We start from the raw sequence: 21,415 nt of genomic DNA on the forward strand, positions 1-21,415 counted from the left end.
TTTAAATCTGTATTTTTTAATCAGGCCCTGGTTGTCATTCTAATTAATTACTTCTTACTATTTCATATTCTGTTTCCCAGTCAGACAGTCCACCTTATTCAACCTTCAGATGGAAATATGGTAAAAACTCTCCTAATTTAAACAAAATTGTTAAAACATTTTCCAGAGCTGTATTTCTTTTTGGCAATATCTAGGGAAAATAATCAGAGTTGTGACATGAGAAATGGGCCTATATCAGGAATATGCTTTTGTAAGATGAAATGGTAAATCAGGATATTAGAGTAATTGAGGTATTGGAATTTTCAGGACATTACCATAAAGTAAAGAAGCCTTGCTGTTTTGGTCTTTGCACATGCTGCGACTTAGATCCTCTCTCAATATTTATCAATCCTAAGCATTACAATGATGCAGAGACGTGCATTAAGGGTTTGCTTGTTCAACCAAGGTGGTTAAATGTCAGGTGATAAGTAATACCACGTAAAATGTTTTCAGACAGTTGTATTTTAATGGGAATTTTCTTATTAAAAGTTTTCTCTGGATACTGTGGCATTAGGTAGAAATGTGATTTTCTTTAAGACTGCTCAGATTTTTAAAGAGTGGGCTATATCTGAAAATATGAAGGATTATTGATTGATTTTTTTTTGTGAAGGAAATGTCATTAATTAGATTTTTTTCCATGTAGATGTCCAAACACCTTGAAGTTCTTAGCTGTCTCAATAACTGCAAATTCATCCAGTTGTCTTTTTTCCTTTTTGTAGTTTGAAAAAACAAAAAAACAGTAGATTATTGCTTAACATTTACTTGCATTGTTTCATGATGCAAAATTGCTGGAAATAGAACTTTTATTTCATAATAAGTATTAATATTTTTAGAAATTTCAAGATTAAACTTTTATTTTGCATATGAAGCAGGTACTTCATGTTATCCTTTGCCTTAATATGTATTTTTAATTTTATAGTTCTCAGCAGCTGTCTCCTGATAGAATATGGTGAACTGATAATGGCAGCTCAGGAGATAGCTGTTTTTGGAAACTGTTCAGGCAGAAGATTTGCTGATTGTGTTGGCTAACTGCTCGTCTGGTAAAAAGGGAATATTAATAGGCTGTTCCCATTCCCTCCCTCTGCCCCAGGTCTCCCGCCAGCAGTATTGTTTACAGATATCTTTGAGCATCATAATAAAAAACAACAAGATGTAGATCTTATAACACGAGAGTAACAAAAAGAACAATTGGACAGGGTGTTTCATGTCAGGGTTATTCCTCGAAAACTAATTGCATTCCTAATTATTTTTAGCCACAGATAAGGAGTTCACATTGGCTGAATTCTGATATATTTGGTAATATATTTGTAGCACACTGCACAGGTGTATTATATGTTAAAAAAGCACAGGCTCAGCAGTTTGTTAGATAAGGTACATGGTCCGACTGGTTAGCTAGCTGTTAGCAGGGGATACTGGATACAAGTCAAGTATGCCAGAGGCCATCGTCATGGATTCAGACATTTTAGATGTAAGTTTGTTTGTTAACAAGTATGTTTTGATGATTATTTTGGCCATTGTTGTTTTTTTATTGTTGATTATCTTTATGATTAGACTACCCAGCAGATCTGCTGCTTCAAGAAGAGCTGCAATTTCTGGAAAAAAGTCAGATTAGAAGAAATCTACATTATCAAGTGTTATGCTTCAAACCATAGGCTGTTAAGAATCAAACAAATGGTGAAATTATAATATTATGAAAACTCTTGGAGAATTGTACAGGGTTAGGTAAATTGTTCATGTCCTTAGTAGTGTTGCCTTAAGTGAGATGAGGTATTGGGCTTTTTTTTTAGTCTGAAGGCATGATACAGGAGGAAGGTGTGAATATGTTAAAGAGAATTTTAAAAAAATGAAATGCATTCTTGCATGTAAAATGAGCCAAATTAGTAGTCATTTTTGAGTTGCATACATAGTTATGAAACATTTCTGGGTTATTTTTTTGCTACCTGCCATGTGACTAGTAATAATCTTCTTGTGTATGTGATTACCAGGTCTCATCAGAATGGTTTCAGCTAAAACACTTTAGGTTTCTATGTCAGGATGATCATCTAATCCCTCTGTAATCCCCAGATCAGCATTATGCACATGTGAGGTTGGGGAGGAGGATGACAGGAAGATTATAAAGACAAGATTGGATTGCAAGAAAGTGCCTACCTCCTAAAGTTCTAATACTTCTGAGTGTGACTGAAACATTTTTTAAGAATGCTGTTTAGAACGTGACCCTCCAACTCTCCCTGACCATCCCAGTGTGCCATATCTGTAACATGTTGTGAAAACTACCAATGTAAAAGATAGCAGGCATTCCTGGCTGATACTGTGGGCACATCAAAGCACACATTTATACCTGGGCATTTTGAATGATATAACAACTGCAGTATGCAGAAGTACACATACTATAGAGCTATTGGAATGATAGAGCAGTGATGGTACTGTTTGCATAGATACCAAATGTCATCATGCGAAATTATTTATGTACAGTTTTGAAGTAGGCTACACATGAAACCAGATATATGATCTGGTAAAGTTTTATCTGGTTCATGTTGCCCTAAACCAAACAGTTTCCTGTCAGGCGTATTGTTATTGTTACCTGGTCGGGGTCTGGGTGAAATGCCTGGTTGTGGTATCCAGTATTTTAACCACATCAACTAGAGGTTAAATAGTCAGAAAAACTGTTTGCTGTACACACATTTTGGTTGCTGTTCCTGATGTGATCTCTCACAATTTTTGTTCAGTAATTCTTTCTCTTTCTCTCTTTCAGCATACACACATCTGCACACACAGTCACACAAATACACACACACACATGCACGCATGCATGCACGCACACACACACACACTCTCTTTCACACACACAGTGTTCAATTAGAATGTAAATCAGAAGCATCGTGACTTATTACAACAAAAATTACATAGAGATTTCAATTAATAATCAAATTCACATCTATAATTAGTTTTAGATACTTGGCCCTTAGTTTTAAAAAGGCCAAGTTATCAGCATGTGGACATTTCGAAGTTGTCTAGTGTGATGTGGGAAGTATCCTGTGATAACTAGAGATAGTATAGTGGTGTTAATTGCTGTATGTACTTCACTGTATCTAAGAGGCTTTGCATACAATAGACTGACAAGGGAAAGATTTCATGTAATGTTGGGTAACAGATATTTGTTTCAGCTCCATGTAACATTTTGGCCTTGGCATTTTTGCCTGATAGACTTTCTACCAGCTAGACAATGATGCCTGGTTTATGTTATTTTGTTATTTTAGCCTTAATAGCCTTAATATTAAACATGGTAAAGTCAAATGTGAACATTGTACAAAAAGCATGTGGAAAGACAGAAAAAATGATTTTTTCTACATATTTGCCCTTTACTTGTTTGCATGTAGGAGCTGTGTAGTCTCCCAAATGGATGATTTTGTGTATTTACAGTTAGGGAGATTGTATCAAACCAAAGGATGTGGTAGCAATTCTGTTTTCATTATCAAAGAGGAAAGCTCATGATTCATTGAGTTTAGTTGGATTGTGAAACCTGATAAAACAGACACAGAATCCACTTTTGCCTGCAGCTGGGCTCTAAACGTATTGATTTTTACCAGTTAATGTCCCACTGAGAAAACCATCCATCACTCCATATGTTATTTAGGGGTTTGTGTTCTAGTTTATAGATGGCAGCACCAGTATGAAAATTAATGAAAGATGAAAAGGAGAGATTATGGATGTGGTACAAGATAAATTAGTGATGTTAGTTAGCAACTAATTATATCTAAAAAAATAAGAGAAACAAAAGTTTTGGTCTCAAAAATGAGATGGTATGCTTGTAAGACAACTACAAACCTTATACTCCACTCTCCTCTGATACTTTTTTTTTCTTTTCAGCCAGACGGGTATTTTTTTCCCCGAGCCAACATGTTCTTTTCTCAAAATCAAACTCCTCTCTGCAGAATTGCTTGCCATCAATGATTATAGTTTCTACCTGTGAAGTTAACCTGTTTTCATTCCCTAGACATAAGACTACTTAGGAGAAGGAAAACAGTTCAGTCTCTGAGGACTAAAAACAGAGACAGTTGTCTGTAAACCCCTTTGGTGATTGCCAGAATCGCATGTTTCATGAGTGGAATTGTTAGGTCCTTTTCAGTTTTATAATTAAATTTGATATAGATATCATTTACACTTAACTGACTTATTTTGACAGAAGAATGTGATGGTTGCACCATAATGTCAAGCAGCAAATTGTTTGGTATAATTTCTTGTAATTTTAAGTCTTACACTAATTTATGAATTTTGTTGTACTTGTAAATGGGAAATTTGAATGGGTAGATTTTTTAAAAACTTTTTTTTTTGAAAATATTGATGATTGTTATTCTACCTGAAAAAAGCATTTATTTATTTATTTATTTATTTATTTATTTATTGAGTCTTTATTTGAAAATAAAATAATTTCAATAAAAATGATGTTTTTATCAGTTTTTGATTAAGTCAGACTTAGAAACTATCCCTCTGGTAATCGCGGTAATTCTGCTTTTGTCAGATGTCAATTGAAGTGTAATAGAAACCTTGTCTGCATGCAATACGGCAATCAATGCTGTTGTCTGGCCAAGTTCCCTCGAATCACAAGAACAATAGAAGCAGAATTCTCTGCATAATTTTTTCAAACTTCGATTTGACTTTTGACATTTTACCACTCTTGAAATCTATTCACAGCTGAAATGTGTGGTAATCAAGTATCAGCCTTACAGCATATGCCAATAACAATTTGAGCAAGAATAGACCACACTTATTTTTTTTTCTCTCTCTCAGAGTTTTTGCTCAGACAGGATATTGCTGTGTATTGGTCTTGATGATTAACATATCGCAGAAGAATAGAAGGCGTCCTGCTGAATCCACCACTCTGCAACAAACCTATTAAATATCTAATGTAAAATATTGATCAGCAGTCAGGACTGTGAAAATCACGCCCGACCAAAGACAGGCTTGAAACAGGAACGAGATAGAAAGAGAGAGAGAGAACTACGCAGTTGAACACTCACTGCAAACAAGCGAGCACGCCGTTCCAAAATGGCAGGCTGATGGTATCAGGGGTTTGTTTTCCTGCCTGATCAATAATAATACAGTACAGCACCATGACACAGGTAAGCAGAGAGAAATGGAGATCAGGAAAAAGGAAATTTGCCATTGTGAATAGGTAACTTAACTGAGACCTTACCAAAACAATACAGGTATGATATAGATTGGTTTAATAGGTAGGCATCGATAAAAATGAAGATATTCGAGGCAGTTTTAGACAGGTTTCCAGCTAAGTGTTATTGAATACAATATTTGGCTCGATAGGGCAGTATTTAAAAAAAGGGATGGTAAGATAAAGGATATTTAGAAAAAAAGAATTGAAAATAGCTGATAAACAACAACTGCTCCTCAGAAATATACAGAATTGTACAAAGTTAACGGAAAAATGCCAAAATCCACCGTTGCCCAAGACGAGTGGGCTCACAGATGGCGCTACAGGTTGGATGCACAGCAAAACACCATCCTTGCCTCGGAGTTCTTAACCTTGGTGTACCTGTTCAGCAAAGATGAAGATGAGGCTGGACCGATGGACCTCGGCCAATCTTTGGACAGTTCTCAAGGTCACTGTTCAGGTCACTCTGGCCAAGCTGCAGGACAAGGCAATATGGTATACCAGTTGTGATTAGAAATTACACAATGCTTACTCATTTAACACTCCAGTTATTGATGCAATTAATTTATTTTTATAGTAATAGTGAAGTTATAAAAAGATTGGGAACAGATTCAGGTTGCAAATATAATGCTTGGGTGTTGCATGTGATTTTATAAGTAATAAGTAATGCACTAATTTCTGAAGACTTGTTGAAAAAATAAGCAATAATACACCATTCCTTCTGGCTCTGTAAGGTAATCCATGATACCTCAAGCCCATATTGTACACAGGCTGCTGTAATACCAGCAGATTAGCAAGGATGTCATGTCACACTTGACAACATTGCATGATTGCTGTGTAGTTCACATTCTAGTCATGTCTCGGCCAAAGTGAAGGTGGAGGCGGTGGGAGTATTAACTTGTCGAACAACTTTATTCAACGAGATAATTCTGAAGAAACTGGGTTATTTCCTTAAACATGAAGGCGTGTACTTGAGAGAATATACGATAGCATTGTATGTGTGGGTTAAAGTATCCAAGTAGATAAGAAGAGCAAATAAGTACGGATGACAGACATCAGACAGGGCAAACAGATTGTGGGCGATGTCTTCATGTTAACTTTTCTGAGCAATTTTAGTATTAATTTGTGTTTTTTATATTTTTTTTTATTTGTTCAGAATGCTTTTTTAAAGAGATTCTGGAAAGAATGGAATGCTAAAAGAAAAAATAAGATCTTATAGTAGTTTACCAAACAGATGAACATATTTCAACATATATGGGGCATTCTGTTTGTTATATTGCCTTCTATTAATATATTTCCTGTTTATAAGAATTCAATTTGCTGCTTTAATAATAGCCCCCCCCCCAAAAAAAAAAAAAAATATGGAAAGTGTTACTAATAAATACTATAATTTACGAGCGGCAAATGCTAATAATTTATCCTAAAAAAAAGTTGAAAAAAATGCGAAGTCCTTCATATGACATGAATGGTGCCACTTGCATTCTAAGCACCCTTGTGATCTACACATATGAGTAATGCTATGTAGTGTTCTTGGAGCCAGTTATTGGGTTTAGTCATGTAGCTCCCAGCAGTAGCAGCAAACAAGTAGACTTGCAATTTCACAATTTCATGGGAAGGTGGAGCCACTGTTTGCCATGTTGTCTTATCTAGGCTGTTAGTCCTCTCTTTTATCGCAGATACCAACGAAGTAGTTCTTCACTTAATCAGAAATCCACTTTTTTGTAGCATTAACAATTTTAGTGGCTGGTGGCCTGAAAAAAAGTGAAATGCGAAGTAAATGTAAATCTTTCTGGGAATGTTAACAACTGCCTTTGTTTCTGCATTTGTACCAATATAGTTTGATAAACATTAAATGTTTGTATTTTTGTATAAAATTATTTTGATGAGAGATTGCTTTTTAGTTTCATACCCCATGACAACACTAACATGCATTTAAGGCAAATATATAAGAGAAGAGACCAGCTAGGTTAGAATAAAATCGATACATGGAAATAAAGATGGAGGCTACAGATTTGCATCGACATTAACATTTACATTAACATCTAAGTGATATCATCCAAGGATAAATTAACTTGCAGTTTGATAAAAAAAATCTTAATAACAAAAGAATAGTGCCTCCTAATGGGAAAAACATCATGAAAGATGCTACTTATCTTGGCATCTTCTGCACATGCAATTTATATTTGTCAAAGCAAAGCAATCTGATGTTGTCTAATGGAAAAAAAGGGCTTGTTAAGGTTTATCACTATTCAGGATATTTGGTTATCTCTTAAATGAACTGCTGTCAGAATGGATATTAAATAACGCCAGGACATGGTATCCCTTGATGGTCATTGTGTTTGCAAGGCTTTATAATTAAATTAAGGGTTGCTGGAATTGCATAATTAATTCCTATGATGTCAAGACTATCAAATACATGAGGTTTGTTCTGACAGCATGTACTTAATATTCTTATAAATACAAAAAGAAACAAATTTTGTCTAAAGGAAAGGCAATTAACTGGTGTGAAATGTTATGTAAATAGGTGAGATCTATTGTGTATAGGTGATAGTTCAGGTATTGGGTTAACAGATGGCCTTTGGTCCTTATTTTTCGTTCAAATAATATGCCATTGATTGATAGCCTGGCATGACTTGCTCTAAGATGCTAATTGTGAAGCATTTATCTATACATGGGCCCTTTCTCCTCCAGGCTACTGAGTAGACTTGGATGTATAAACATTATAAATGTGTGCTGAGAATCAATAGAGCTGAGACATGATGTGAAAGGTGTGTCAGAAGATTTTTGCTGAGAGAAAATGACAACTTTGTTTATACCAGCGACAGTGCATCATGTTTTAGAAAAACGGCAGCAGCAGCAGCAGAAGACGTGGTCGCCAGCTTCGCGTCTTGGGCCTACTAGGGGGGCATTGGATCAGCAGTGGCCCCACCATCAGCCCACCCCTGCCAGTCACAAACAGGTCGGGCAGAGATTGACACGATTAAGTTTCGGTTATTTTATCATTGTTTTACATGTATTTTGTGGATTGGAGTAAATCAAGAATGTTTCGAATTTTTTTCTTGTGATGCATTCAATTTGATGAAGGTTGACCTTCATTTTTCTTTGCACAGTTTCTTTTTGATGATCTAGGTGTGTAGGGAAGCCAGAATGTCGCACATTGCAGTTTCACTTTCTGTTTACAATTTACAGGTATATTTTCTCAAGCATGCGCATTTCACTGGTAGGATATTTGATTAAACAGATGATATACTCTACTTATCCTCCATGCACTTTTTGATTCATCTTTAAACCACCTGAGGGAAAGGTTTTTGTATGGCAGCACCTGGACCGTCTTCTTCATTAGAGATCAATAATACAACATCACAAATAGACTTGTCTATTATTCCCTGAGTCCATTCATTACAGGTAAACGATGTTCATCCATTAATGAATTTACACAGTGAAAATGGAGGAAGTGGAAAGGAGAACATAAAAGCAGTAGGCTGATGTACTTGGCTTTCGAGTGTTTTTACCAATTCAGCTACCAAATGGAAAAGGGCAGTATAGGGGCAGCAGTTTAATGATGTGTTCAACGAATCTGACTAGTTTGTATTGATCAGCAGGTTGAAAAGATGGAGAATAGATTATAGAAATGAAGTAAAACTGGAGATTGTCTTATTTTTGGGTATCTATTTTGAAGCTTTTTTTTTTTGTTAATCTATCATTATTTTGTTGCTAGCTCTCTAAGTCTTTAAATGGTGAGTATTTTTATGCCAAATATATCACCAAGAGATTCTTAGTTTCCTAGTTTGATATGAACACTTCAATTTTGAAGGCATATTAAGAGTAAATTTCCAACTTTGACAGATCATTTTATTGGTACACATAAATTTATCAGCAGGTGGATAAGTTCTTCAGTATTGTTATGACGTGGAACAATACGTGGAAGGTCAGGACTGTAGTGGAACTCACCTTGAGGAAGGAGACATCCAGTGCTGTTACTGAAAAGTATTGTACATAAATCATTTTCACTTATCCTATGAGTGGTGACAATGCCATTTGGTTTGGACAGAGGAAAAAAAAACTTTGAATAACTGGTAAAAAGGCAGGTGTCAGGCCTGTGAAAAGGGGAAAGGGGAGGGAAGGGGGGGTTGCTCTTTTGGCTGGAAAAGGTCTGCTCTGAATCAAAAATTGATCTGGGTACTATTTTATTTCTCAAATTGGGCCAGCTAAGAGAGTGAAAGGGCCCAATTTTTCTATTTAAAATTCCTTTGAAATCACTTGGAATTGACCTGGCTTTAGACCTGGGTTGCAGTAGATGGTTTATGTGTTGATTTCCCTAGTGGATATATGCAGCCATAGCTGACGACATCAATGTAGTCTTGAGTTAGCATGGATAAACCCAGCCATAAGCAGTGACCTGTGTGCAAATAATGCCAAGGGAATACGTTTTGAAAAGAGCTTGATGAGATAAAATGGTGCAAGAGAAGTGATAATGATACGGCCGTTATCAAGAACAGAAAAAGTAGCAGCTATTCAAAGCAGGAAAACTGCATATCGGACTGATTACCCACCTCGTAATCATAAATCATTCATTTGCACCTAAAGAAAAATTGCAACCTTGCTCATGCAACCTCATATATTTCTGTATATAAATGATTTATAAACTGATAAAATTTGTGATATTTAAAGGGAATTGATTGACAAAAAATACTAGCGATGTAAGGTTTTCACCCAAGTGTTTTCACCCATTTGATCAATCCTATTATATGTAATGATAGGCTAAAGGCTAGTTTTGTTGGGATTTGCTAGAGGAGCATTTTATCGATTTTGGATGTTAATTTTTCAAGAAAACATAGATTACGCATGCTAGATCTTGAGTCTGTCAGCTGGTATTCAGCTGTTGTGCACTATATACCTCAACATTTCCCTGCTGCACAGTTGCCGCCGCGTCACTTCGTATTGATCACAGCTTAAAATAAGCAGTTTCTTTACAGGCAGATCAACTGAGGCAGAAAAAGCGGCATGGATATTCAATAGAGCAAGCCCAGACATTTGAGATAAAGAAAATTTAGTTATAACATTGACTTTGTTAGCCAGTGAACCATGAGAAATTACAAAGTTGCAAATCCAACATTTTACTGCTTATTTGTTTGTTTGGTGCATTTGCATATAAAGACACAAATATAAGAAAAACAGAAAAAAAAATGTTTCTTTTAATATAATGGAGCTAGAATTATTTATGAGAAATGAATCAGAATTAAAATAGAGATAAAAAAAATACAGAAGTTCAGTAGAGACTTTTTAAAAAATTGAAACGTCAGTTTTTGTTTAAATGTTTGTTTTCTCTGCATAGATATGGCCAATCCCTGTCTGCTCCAACCTTTCCATAGATCATGCAAACATCTGCAACTCCAGTCAGATGCAATGATTATAAAATAAGGTTGAAAGTGACTGTATATTGATGGTATTTCAGTCATTACAGCACCGATTTGGTGAAAAACAAGAAATGTAGCCAATACAAAACAAATGCCAGGTTAACTGCAGCACCCCCACTGCCCCCACCCCCACCCTGCTCGCACAACACCAAACACACACACAATACTCTCTACTTTTGGCTTATGCTAGATGTTTTTTGCCTTACATGAATTAGTAACTGGGCATTGAAAAAGTACCACAAGACAATGGAGGCTTTAGTAAGTATCATCTGTGGTGAAATAATTTCAGTTAAGTTAGTGCACTTCTGCCTGTGAATGGCCCCAGTTTTATTGATCTGCTAATTATGTTCTGGAGCAAAGTGGAGTAATTTTGAAAACTGACAGTCAATTAGGACTGTATGTATTCTAAGAGTGTCTGGTATCTCATTTACCAAGTGTCTTATAAAAATTGCTTTGGCTTGTATCTAGGTTATTATGTGAGAGAGAATTCTATTAGTCAGAAACTTTATTTGCATTTTCCATTTGTCTGTGAAGAATGGAGACTTGATCTGTGCTTTTCAATGTAGTGCTGTTGTATGGAACACAGTTCTCAGAAATAATGAAACAATGCCTGACCTAATAAATTTTTGTGAGATAACACAATATTTTGCTGAGTAGTGAAGAGTGAAACAGTGGTAACAGATATCTTTTAAATCACAACTGATATTGTTTATAATAAGAAAGGCATTATAAATTGGCACATTGATAGATCAGATATGTCATTTCAGCTGGTAGCAGATTGTATAGGTTGGCCATGCTTGATTACCACTTCAAGTGTATCCTATTAATAGAGTAGCTCGATTATTTCCCATCTGTGTCGTAAGAATAATTTTGCTATATAACTGACGAACATTGATATAAATATGCACGCCCTTGCCAACGCGTCTGATCAATAATGGTTATCAGCGCTTTAACTTCCATTGGTTTAGGATGGGTCTTCTTGAGGTCCAACAAGTTTATCAACCAGAGTTCCCTAGATTATGGGGAAACAGTGCTCCGTTATCATTTATGCCTCAGAAATCTAGAAATTAGAAATGGCAAAAACATGCTGATAATAGACTGAGGTGCGTTTCCAGAAACCTTTGAAGGCCAGATTGTCTGCCAGGCAATCTAAGAGTATAACCAGAGCAGGATCGTCTCAGAGATTCTAAGGAAATTATTCCTCCCTCGTGTTAAAATTCCGTGCAGTGTCTAATAATTCTTATACAGTTGCTCAATAAGCACCATGATGTAAGACTCCCAGAGAAAATCAATACCTCGTTTTCTCAGGGATATGGATAGCATCACACTCAGCTACATATTGATAATAAAATAACTGGGAAATAGAAAGGCATACTAGGTGCAGGTATAATCCTATTCTTTACACTCAGCCAGGTGAGAGAGAGTGTCCTTTGTGTGATTTTTTCTCCCTGATGGATTCATTGAAAACTTTACATGTACTTTAGTGTGGCAATCATGGATGTATTGGTGGATTGTCCCTGGTGGAACAAGTGGCATGTGTGCCTGCAGGAACTATTATGCTAATGTTCCAGTGGGTTGCCAAAGCTGGGATCAATACTTGAGATGAGAGAGAATAGAATTGGTTGGCTGTTTGGATAGTCAGACAGAGAAGTGTCTAGGTGCTGCCCACTCTCTCTCTCTCTCTCTCACTTAGTGAGAGGAAGACGGTTGGAGGATCAATTTTTCCTGACCAGGGTACGAGGTAGACGTTGTCAAGCTGGCCAGAGAGAAGATGGACCAGGTTGTTGTATCATTATAGCTGGAACAGTTGTTATAGCATCATGTTGGCTTCTCAGACCTCGGATTCCATCAGTACTAAGGATAATGTTCTGGTAAATTATTCCTTATTTTATAATTAATCTGATATTTCTTTCAGCAGTAACAGCAGCAGGGAAAGATTTATTCTTTTATTTCTTGGTTTTTCTGAAGTTGATAAGTACTATACTGCGATGTTGAGATGTTTGAGAAGGCCATTGTGGAACATTGCAAAGGTATGGTTTGCTTTCTGTTTGCCTAGTTGTCAAAATAGCAAGGACGTTTTTGAAGGTTCTTTTTGATTGTGGATTCTGAATATGTAAGTTGGTACACTTGTTTACTTGAAAAAAAAAACAATTTGGCTTGCCTATGTTAAGCTTTTCACAAAATTCATAATTCAGGAGTTTTTTGCCAGACATGCCACTCCTAGCATTGCAAAATACTTGATTTTGAGTGTGTAAGTGAAAAATTCCCAGTTTTAGCCCCAAAATGCATGTAATGATGGAAATTTAGGAAATGAATGTAGATATTATTGCTTGTTGATATACATAGAAAAATAGGAAATTACTTCATAGCTGGCCTTCAAATGTGATCATTTTGGGTCTGGTTTCACAGCAAAACTTATGCCAGAAAGATGGAATTAATTTTAGTTATTTTTGACCGAAGCTAAGTCAGCAGAAGTCTACAATGGAAAACTGCACCTGTTTTGTAAATAAAAAGACATAAAGCTCACTTTTTAGACCAATAGTCACTTTATTTTTATGAAGTAAAATAAATTTATCCTGAATTGAAGAAGACTTAAATTTTCCAGTCTTAAAGTTAAGACTGTCTTTCCATCATAGTCTTCTTGTCAAGCCTGCTCCAGAACTGAGTACTAATGTGGTAGAGAGGGCAGCACACCCAGTGGGCAAAATTTTGGCACCTCCAGGATTAAGTGCAATGTGCCCTCCTGGTAGAAGAGGAACAACTAACAGAGTCTGGCACTTTGCTAACATGTTCAGGCAATGGCCTCAGTTTACCTGGAACAAGTCGAAGACTCAGAGGCATTTCTGTATTGATAATGTGTCCATTTAATACTATAAATAGATCTAGCTTGTATCACCAGGAGACAGCATCTCACCAAGGCTCAGAGTTGCAATTTGCACAACATTTAGATATCTTTAACTGGATGAAATACATGGTGTCCAATATTTACCTGCTCCTGTTGTTTATCCTTCGAACCTTTTTTGTTCAACCCTCTGTCTCTCCCTCATTCTCAAGTCTCTCTCTCTCTCTATATCTTTCTCCACAAACACACACACTCACACACATGCACGCATGCGCATGCTCACACATATACATACACACGGTCCCAGTTAACTGCTAGAAGATTAATGCATTTACAAATAGTTAGTGGGTACATTTGCACCTCTAGATTATAGTTTTGTATTTTATTTTATACATATCAAAGCTACACCTGTGATACAATACATTGAGGAGACACTCATAATAAGATTCTATGGAAGACAGATATTCTAGTCTGTCATTAACACATTGTTGGCACATGTGCGTGATAATGGCGTGGACATGTGTGTGATAATGACGTGGACATGCTGCCCTGCATCAGACATAAGCCCTTTAAGACAGTTCTAGGAAAGAAGTTGATTGAGTAAGTTAATTGAATTCAAAATCTGGTTTTCAAATCAATACACACAAAGTAGACCATCTGACATGCCACATTCACACATTCCCATTATAATTATTATTTATGATAGCTATAATTATTTATCAATTATTAAATTTTTGTATCAAGAATTTCTTGGTACTTGCAGACAGGTAGGATGAAAAAAATCAACCCACCATAAATTTATTAGTGGAGTTTAATAATGAACTGTCAAATGTTGCTGTGCCTCATTACCCAAAGATCCAATAAAGGGCTGTCTGCAGCTGTGGAGAGTGATGCTATCTGCTTGATACACACCAGAATCCAGACTATCAGGATTTGTCAGTTCCTCCCCTCCCCTCCCTTCATATATATATCAGCCCCCTTCTTCATCAACGCCTAGATTTTCATTTCACACCAGATAACAACAGAGGAGAGCAGTGTGTGGAGGTTTGTTATTAAAAGCAAATGTGCTTCAGTTTGTTTTATCATCTGGTGGACCTGTGAGTCTCTCCTCCTAGTCTGCTGGACTTGTGTTTTCATAGAGTTGGGCATCTGAGGCCAGTGGCATAAGTCCAGATTGGACATGTGGTATTCTTTAAAGATGTCCTGTGTTTGAAACAGTCTTGAGGATGAGCCAACATGTTGGAGTTGTTATGATATTAGAATGAAATTCTTGTTGAAAAGGAGCTGTAGTAGTCATTGATGACTCCTTAACCTCTGCCCTCTGACCTCTGACCTGCCACTAGAACAGAGGATCTGATTGGCTCATATGTAGATGGTGCACCCAAAAAGGAAAGCAGTCCCAACAGCCCCATGTGAAATCTGACGCCTGCAGCTGCTCAGAAAACTTCAGCTTGGGTTTTGCCGGTCCCAAGTTATTTATAGACCAAACCAGCACGATGGCTCGGTGGTAAAAGGTACATGGGGTTGGAAGTAGAATTCCTGCTCAGCTGATTCCATTTCACTGGACTTCTTTACACTGTGGATATAAATATTATATATTATTTCGAGGTTCAAGTTGACTTAGTTCAAGACTGATAGAACAGACTTTAGGATTTGATGGTGTGAAGGATGTTCAAGAAGATAAAAGAATCGTGGGTAAGTGGTTATAGGCTAGAGAGTATGCAGAACACATTGTCAAATTTCTGAAGCGAGCAAGGTCAGTTTGACTGATGCTATTTGTGTACTATAGGTGTGAATTTTTTTTTTCATGGTAATAAATAGTAACTGATCAGCTTCACCTTGATAATGGACCAAACTTGAAGCTGTAGAGGGCTGAGGCAGGGTGAACCTTTGGTCTGTGCGGCATATCACTCTTGTTACCTCATCAACACATAGCATTGCATGGTTTTCTCATTTAGAAGGAAAATCCATTAGTGGCCTTGGGAAAGTTTGCTATGAGAAGGCTTTCAACTATGAAAAACAACAGCTCATGTGGCTGTATGTATAATTTCCAGCAGTTTCAACTGTGGACAACTGGATTTACTTGTCTGTGTAATAACGATGTCTCTGACCAAACCCCCACTAACCCCCTCCTGCCCCCCCCCCCCCCCCCCCCCCACCTGGTTCTCCTGGGTGTTCTCCTCAACAATATCCTTATACTTACTCACTTGACGCTCTTACCTCTAACTGCCATACATTTTATGTGGTGAACAGTTAACCGGTATATTCCACTTAAGGGCTTAGCATTTTTTTGATAAGATTATTAATTTGTCATATTAGAACCCAAATTTCTTTGTCACATAATTAAATTTTTATCATTATATTCTTGTTATCAACTGGGCTAATTTTCTGATGTGCTTGGGTTAAATATTTTAAGGCCTTTTTAAATGAAATAATAGTTTCATTTTAGCTGTGACTGGCACTCCCAAGTCACATGTATCACAGCGGTATGTTTTTGTTACAAATGACAGAAAACATCCTTCTATTTCTTACAACATGTAGCAATGGAGAACATGATAAACATTGACACGTGGGTAGTTTTGGTTTGTCATGGTGGCTTCTTAGCTCAGTATTTCAGTTGCTGCTTATTCTTATCAAATTTTAGAGTTTTCCAGTTTGGTCCTTGGAATGTCAAGTGTTACATTAGAGAAAAAAAAAATCAAAAATTGCAGGAGGCAAGACCATGTAACTCCTCATTACTCGCCATTTGAATCAAAGTCATGTTGAAATGTTTAATAAATTTGGCAGGTCACAAGAGCAGCTTTTGGAATTACATTCCTTTGAACCTGCCATTAGAGAATCATTAAGTGGAGCTACTTTGGCTAGGTATATGCTATTAACTGATCACAGTGTTTCTTGCCACTTTGCTTCAGTTCTATCAATGCTAAATGTTTAAAGTAATGGTATTTCCAACAGGTTAGCTCCAGCACACTGTAGTTCTTACTGGTTTCAACTTTTAAATATTTTTAGATAATATTTTATAATGTGCAAAACTAGACCCTTTAATTTTAATGTTTGCAATGCCAGTGGTCAGTTACAGTTCTACCTGTCCATCCCAACCAGTGCAATACCTATCCAGCCAACTGCACACTGGGTGCAGCAATTAACTGGGGTATTACTCAGGGATTACATGTGCTTTTGTAATCTGCGCAACTTTAAGTAAAAACTGATGAGAACTGAACTTCTGGGTGTCAGCATACCCCTAGCATGTAAGATTGATAGGTTTTAAAAGGTCCAAGTCTACTGCATATTAAGGTTCCAGCTGTTATAGCAAGGAGTAGAGCTGTGTTCAGACAATGACCACGTGAGACTGAAAACATGTCTAACTTGTGTTGTCAGAGGACCAGATTACAAATAGAGAAAATAAAGTCTCTTTTATCCATCATCTGATGATGCAAGTTAGTTTGGTTTCGGGTTTAAACAGCCTTGTCTGAAGAGACCTTTGAGCACTTTTTATGCTGGCCACGGTATAATGCAGTATAAAAAGATTACTCGGTGACTCACTCTCGCAGTCAAGGGAATTGTAAAATACATAATATCCGGGCAAAGGAAATGGCAGACCCACACTTTGACCTATATCACAGTAGTAGGGATAGTGGACAAAATAACTCTTGTACAGGCTAGACCATTATTTTATTCAATACAGAACTCTCTGAAACTTGAAGTAGTTTATCTGGCATGGCCCGGGGACTGAGTCACTTAAAGAAGCATGTTGTCAAATTAAAAGTCCCATGTTAAGGGTTCTGATCATGGTGAAGATAGTAGACTTGTTTTTTTAAAAACCAGGAGATCAAGTGACACATTACATCATAGGTTAATTGTTTTATTTCAGGATCAGTGGCTATATATAACTGGAAATTCTTGGAAATTTCTTTGAAATAATGCTCTTTTACTTATAAACACCAAGTTTTCTTGGTATTAAAAAATGGAACATAACAGGTCTTGTGATGAAGCATGAAATATTTTCTGAATTTGTCTATAGACAAACTGCCCATGTTACAAGGATTCCTGCTGTCATTTAATAGTGTCGATTAAAAGGGTGATTGGTTGTTGTGAAAACAAACTACCAGAAATGCAGAGTTCATCTTGAAGGAGAGAATATTTTCTTCTCACCATTTGGCTCATTTACACTAGCAAAACTGGCTCTAGCGAATTGCGTACCAGATTTGCATCAGTTTGTGCCTAACTACCTAGGGGAAAAAAACTGATGACATTTTTTTTGCAGCAATTAGATTTCAAAGAGACCTGCAGATGGTTAAATTCTGGCCTAATGGTTTCAAAACATTGGCATTAGGTGTGCACCAGTAATTCTGTAGATATTGATTGAATGTAAATGCTCCTATTGACTCCCTATTTCTTCTCGTTTCAGACGGATGGCAATGCAAGCTTCTTGCGGGCTGCACGTGCTGGTAACTTAGAGAAGGTCTTGGAATATTTGAAAGGCAGCACAGACATTAACACCAGCAACGCTGTGAGTATTCCTGATATGTGGTAACTGAAGTGTTCCTCCTACAAATATGCCATCCACAGTTTATACTGCCAAAAATGTTTCTTGCTGTTTTGTCTTATAACAGGATATCATCTTTGTAAAGGTGAAACAAAGGTGTACACAAAGTAAAAAGTGCCACCTCCCCCCTCCCCCCCCCCCCCCACACACACACACACACACACACACAATTTTTTTTTTTAATTGATGATAATTAGGAGGAATATATTATCAGAAAAATTCAAAGTAAATAAGGCAAGTGACCGGTAAAAGTATCTGTGCACTGGAAAAAAGGAAATGAAGCATCACACCCATTCATTATAACTTAAAATTGAACCTGTGCGTCATCGACAGAAAGATGCCCAAGCGTGAACGAACTTGAAAATGCATACTTATGGTACATACATTAAATTTCTGCAGACAAGATCTATATCTGAACAATAGCTGGAACTTCATCATTGAACTCCAAGCCAAAGGAAAATAACCCGCCATCATTGACTGTAGAATTCTAAGCATAGACCATTAGAACTGTCTGCATTCACGTTTATTTCCCAGGTGTTGAGATAAAGACAAGAGGGGCAATGAGGAATCAAGAGTATTGATCTTTGCTATGCAAATTCCATAATGGAGTTTATTGCCAGAGTTGCAGTATTATTATCTTACATGAAGGTTGCCCCCACTGTTATGCCAAGGGAGTTTTCCTAAGAGAGGCGTGCAGGAATAATGAGTTTAGGTTGAATCATCATGTAAATGTAACCGTCCTACCTGGAATGCAAGATAAGCTTCTAACATTTTGTAATGAACAGCCTGTATGGATTTTTAATGGAACTGCATTTCTGGGGCTTAATTCAATACGTGCTAAGCAGATACACGAACTCTAACAAAACACTGCTTCTGGGTAAGAATGTGGCTCATCTCTGATCTGCAGATGCATTCAATTTCATGAGTGACAAAATTACTTTATCTGGAGAAACAAAAAGAAAAAGAGATAATACCATTAAAGATTTTATGAGATAAGACAGTAAAATCCATTTGGTAGCATGGAAACTGACAGTGGCATATTTGAATAAAAAGAATTGATTGTTTTGTCACATCTGCTTACATTATACATTACAGTATAGAAAATCTGCTAATGTGAAATTCACCATAAGGCATGTGAGAAGTATTATTATTATTGTTTTTAAATAATGTTGAAGTGGGTCATGTGGTATGTCATGAACTGTCTGTGAAACATCAAGAATGTCATAACATCTGGAATAGAATTACAATGAAGTGCTCTTTGGGTCTTTTTTCATGTAATTTGCTCAAAAGCACAGGAAGCCCCATCTGTACTTTCCAAGAAACAACCATTATACCCTAATTGATTTTTCTGTTCATCATCGATGTTTGTTTCTCTTTCATTTGTAGAAGCTCTAATATGATTTGCAAAACAGTTTATCTGATTTTACATCAGAAAAGAAGATTGTTTGAATATTTTCCCCATTGCTCGACTTTGGGGACCTGACTTTATTAGGTGGTGTCCAATATCTGAATATCTGAATTTATTTACTCAATCATTTTATGCCAGTGAACATTATATCACACATAAATTTAATAAGTGTAAGTGTCTGGTATGAAAGGGGGGTGGGGTGGAAAGAATAAAAAGATGAAAAGTCAGAAGAGGCCATTTCTCATCGACAAAAGTGAAGTCAGCTATTATTAAAGTATTTCTCATAATTTCCTTCAGTATTAGCCTGCTTATTAGTTATCTGACAGTCTTCCAAATTATCTTTGTTGAGCCATCCTCCATTTTTGACTGTCTTCCAACAGAAAGAATTAGATACCCATCAATGTAATCTTGAAAATCTGACCATCTTCCAGAAGACCCAGAAGACAGCCTCAATCCGCCCCTGACTAGTCCAGCCTTAGTCACTGGGTATTCTAACCATATAGTGGGTTGTTTCTGTACAAGTCAGCTAGGTACAGCAAGCTAACAGCTGGGTACTAGTGTTATCAGACAAAACACAGCAAGATACAGAATACTTCAAATAAATACCCTGATTGGTACTCACTGACCATAACGTTTATAGATGTATTTTCTAAAAAAGGTTGTGCTGTATGCATCCATGTGCAGACAAGAATATAAATTTCTTGACTTTTTCATTGAGAATTTTGTTAAGAAAAGAAAAACTATGGCCTGTAGTAAGGTAGCCATACAGCAAAAATCTGACCCCCTTGTTATCACATCTTCAATCGTGTTATCCTCAACAGACTGCCATGATGTGAAAAACATTCCCTCCAATCAAACCATTTCTTGAGATAATCTAGTTGATAACACCTCATCAACATGTCTGCAGTTTGCAATCATTATGCAACAAGTCATCATCAGCTGTCATTCCTGGAAATTACTGATTACTGTGAATGGGTCTCGTACCATAGAGCATATCATCTTTTGGCCATATTGAATATTTTAGACATTTTCACTGGAATTTTGTTTGATATGATAAATGATATTATTCATATGCATTCTTTATATTAATGCTTGAACTGATTGTTTTAATCTTACACTTTCTTACATTCAGCATGTGTTTTTAAAATAGATTATAATTACTAGTACAGTTCCTCACACATTTATTTGAAAGCCATCATCATTTCAGTCTACCATCTATGCACTGGATATTAATCCAGGGAGAGAGTGTTTATCAGTATTTTTGCAGTAACATGCAACCCAGCTGTTATGAGTCAGCTCTTAACATTACGTAGCCCAATTAATCATAATTGCTCTTGACGTTGTGTTGAAGATGATAGGTGTATAAACAGATACCATGGTCTTGCAAAAAGAGAGAAAAAACAGCATGTTTGGCTGCTATATGAAGGATTTTGTTACCTGCTGGTTGCGATCGATCGAGTAGCGTGGATAAAGAGGCATTTTGAATAAACTGGAGCTAGTACATCTGGCCTTGCTTGGTTCCGACAAAGATTTTTTTGGCCACAAAATGTTTTTTCTTCTTTGGGTGACACATTGTGAAACAATTCACAATCTAAAATAAGGAATGCAGCAAAATAAATGTCTGTGTATAGAGTAGACCATCCTGCCACCTAGATAACATAGATGGCATTATTTGACAAGGCAAAGCATGGGGTAATGCACTGAACTCTTTCTTTGCCTTTACAGGAAAATTATAGTTTTGATTAATCCAATTTTATTAAACTGAGATTAAGATGAAATTATATATCTCATACTGAAGCTTATATTTGAAATGAAGGTTACAGAGTTTTAGCCTTAATCAGGAGGCCTTCTTCAGGTGAACTGAACTGGGTAGTCAACACCTGATGTTGGTGACAGGTTGAGCTCCAGTATGAGATTGAATTTATTTTCATCTTTATCTTAATTTACCTTAATATGTTTGTCTTACAGTTTCTTTAGTGATTGCACACCATCTGAT

At 36.5% G+C, this 21,415-nt stretch overlaps 1 protein-coding gene across 29 annotated transcripts in view; it reads left to right on the plus strand.

Moving 5' to 3' along the window:
• The window catches only part of LOC106166132 (uncharacterized), a 97,232-nt gene that overhangs the window by 3,697 nt on the left and 72,120 nt on the right, over positions 1-21,415 (plus strand). For 27 of the 29 annotated variants that reach the window (XM_087004268.1, XM_087004270.1, XM_087004269.1 and 24 more), the window contains exon 3: positions 17,874-17,975. In XM_087004268.1, coding sequence (XP_086860394.1) covers positions 17,874-17,975 — 102 coding nt within the window. Of the gene's footprint in view, positions 1-12,217; positions 12,495-14,698; positions 15,161-17,873; positions 17,976-21,415 lie in introns of those variants that run through there. The other 2 variants (XM_087004252.1, XM_087004256.1) reach the window with 2 other exon arrangements.

This window comes from Lingula anatina, chromosome 2 (assembly GCF_051362555.1).
Source record: "Lingula anatina isolate TDL-2025a chromosome 2, LinAna3.0, whole genome shotgun sequence".
NCBI classification, from domain to species: domain Eukaryota; kingdom Metazoa; phylum Brachiopoda; class Lingulata; order Lingulida; family Lingulidae; genus Lingula; species Lingula anatina.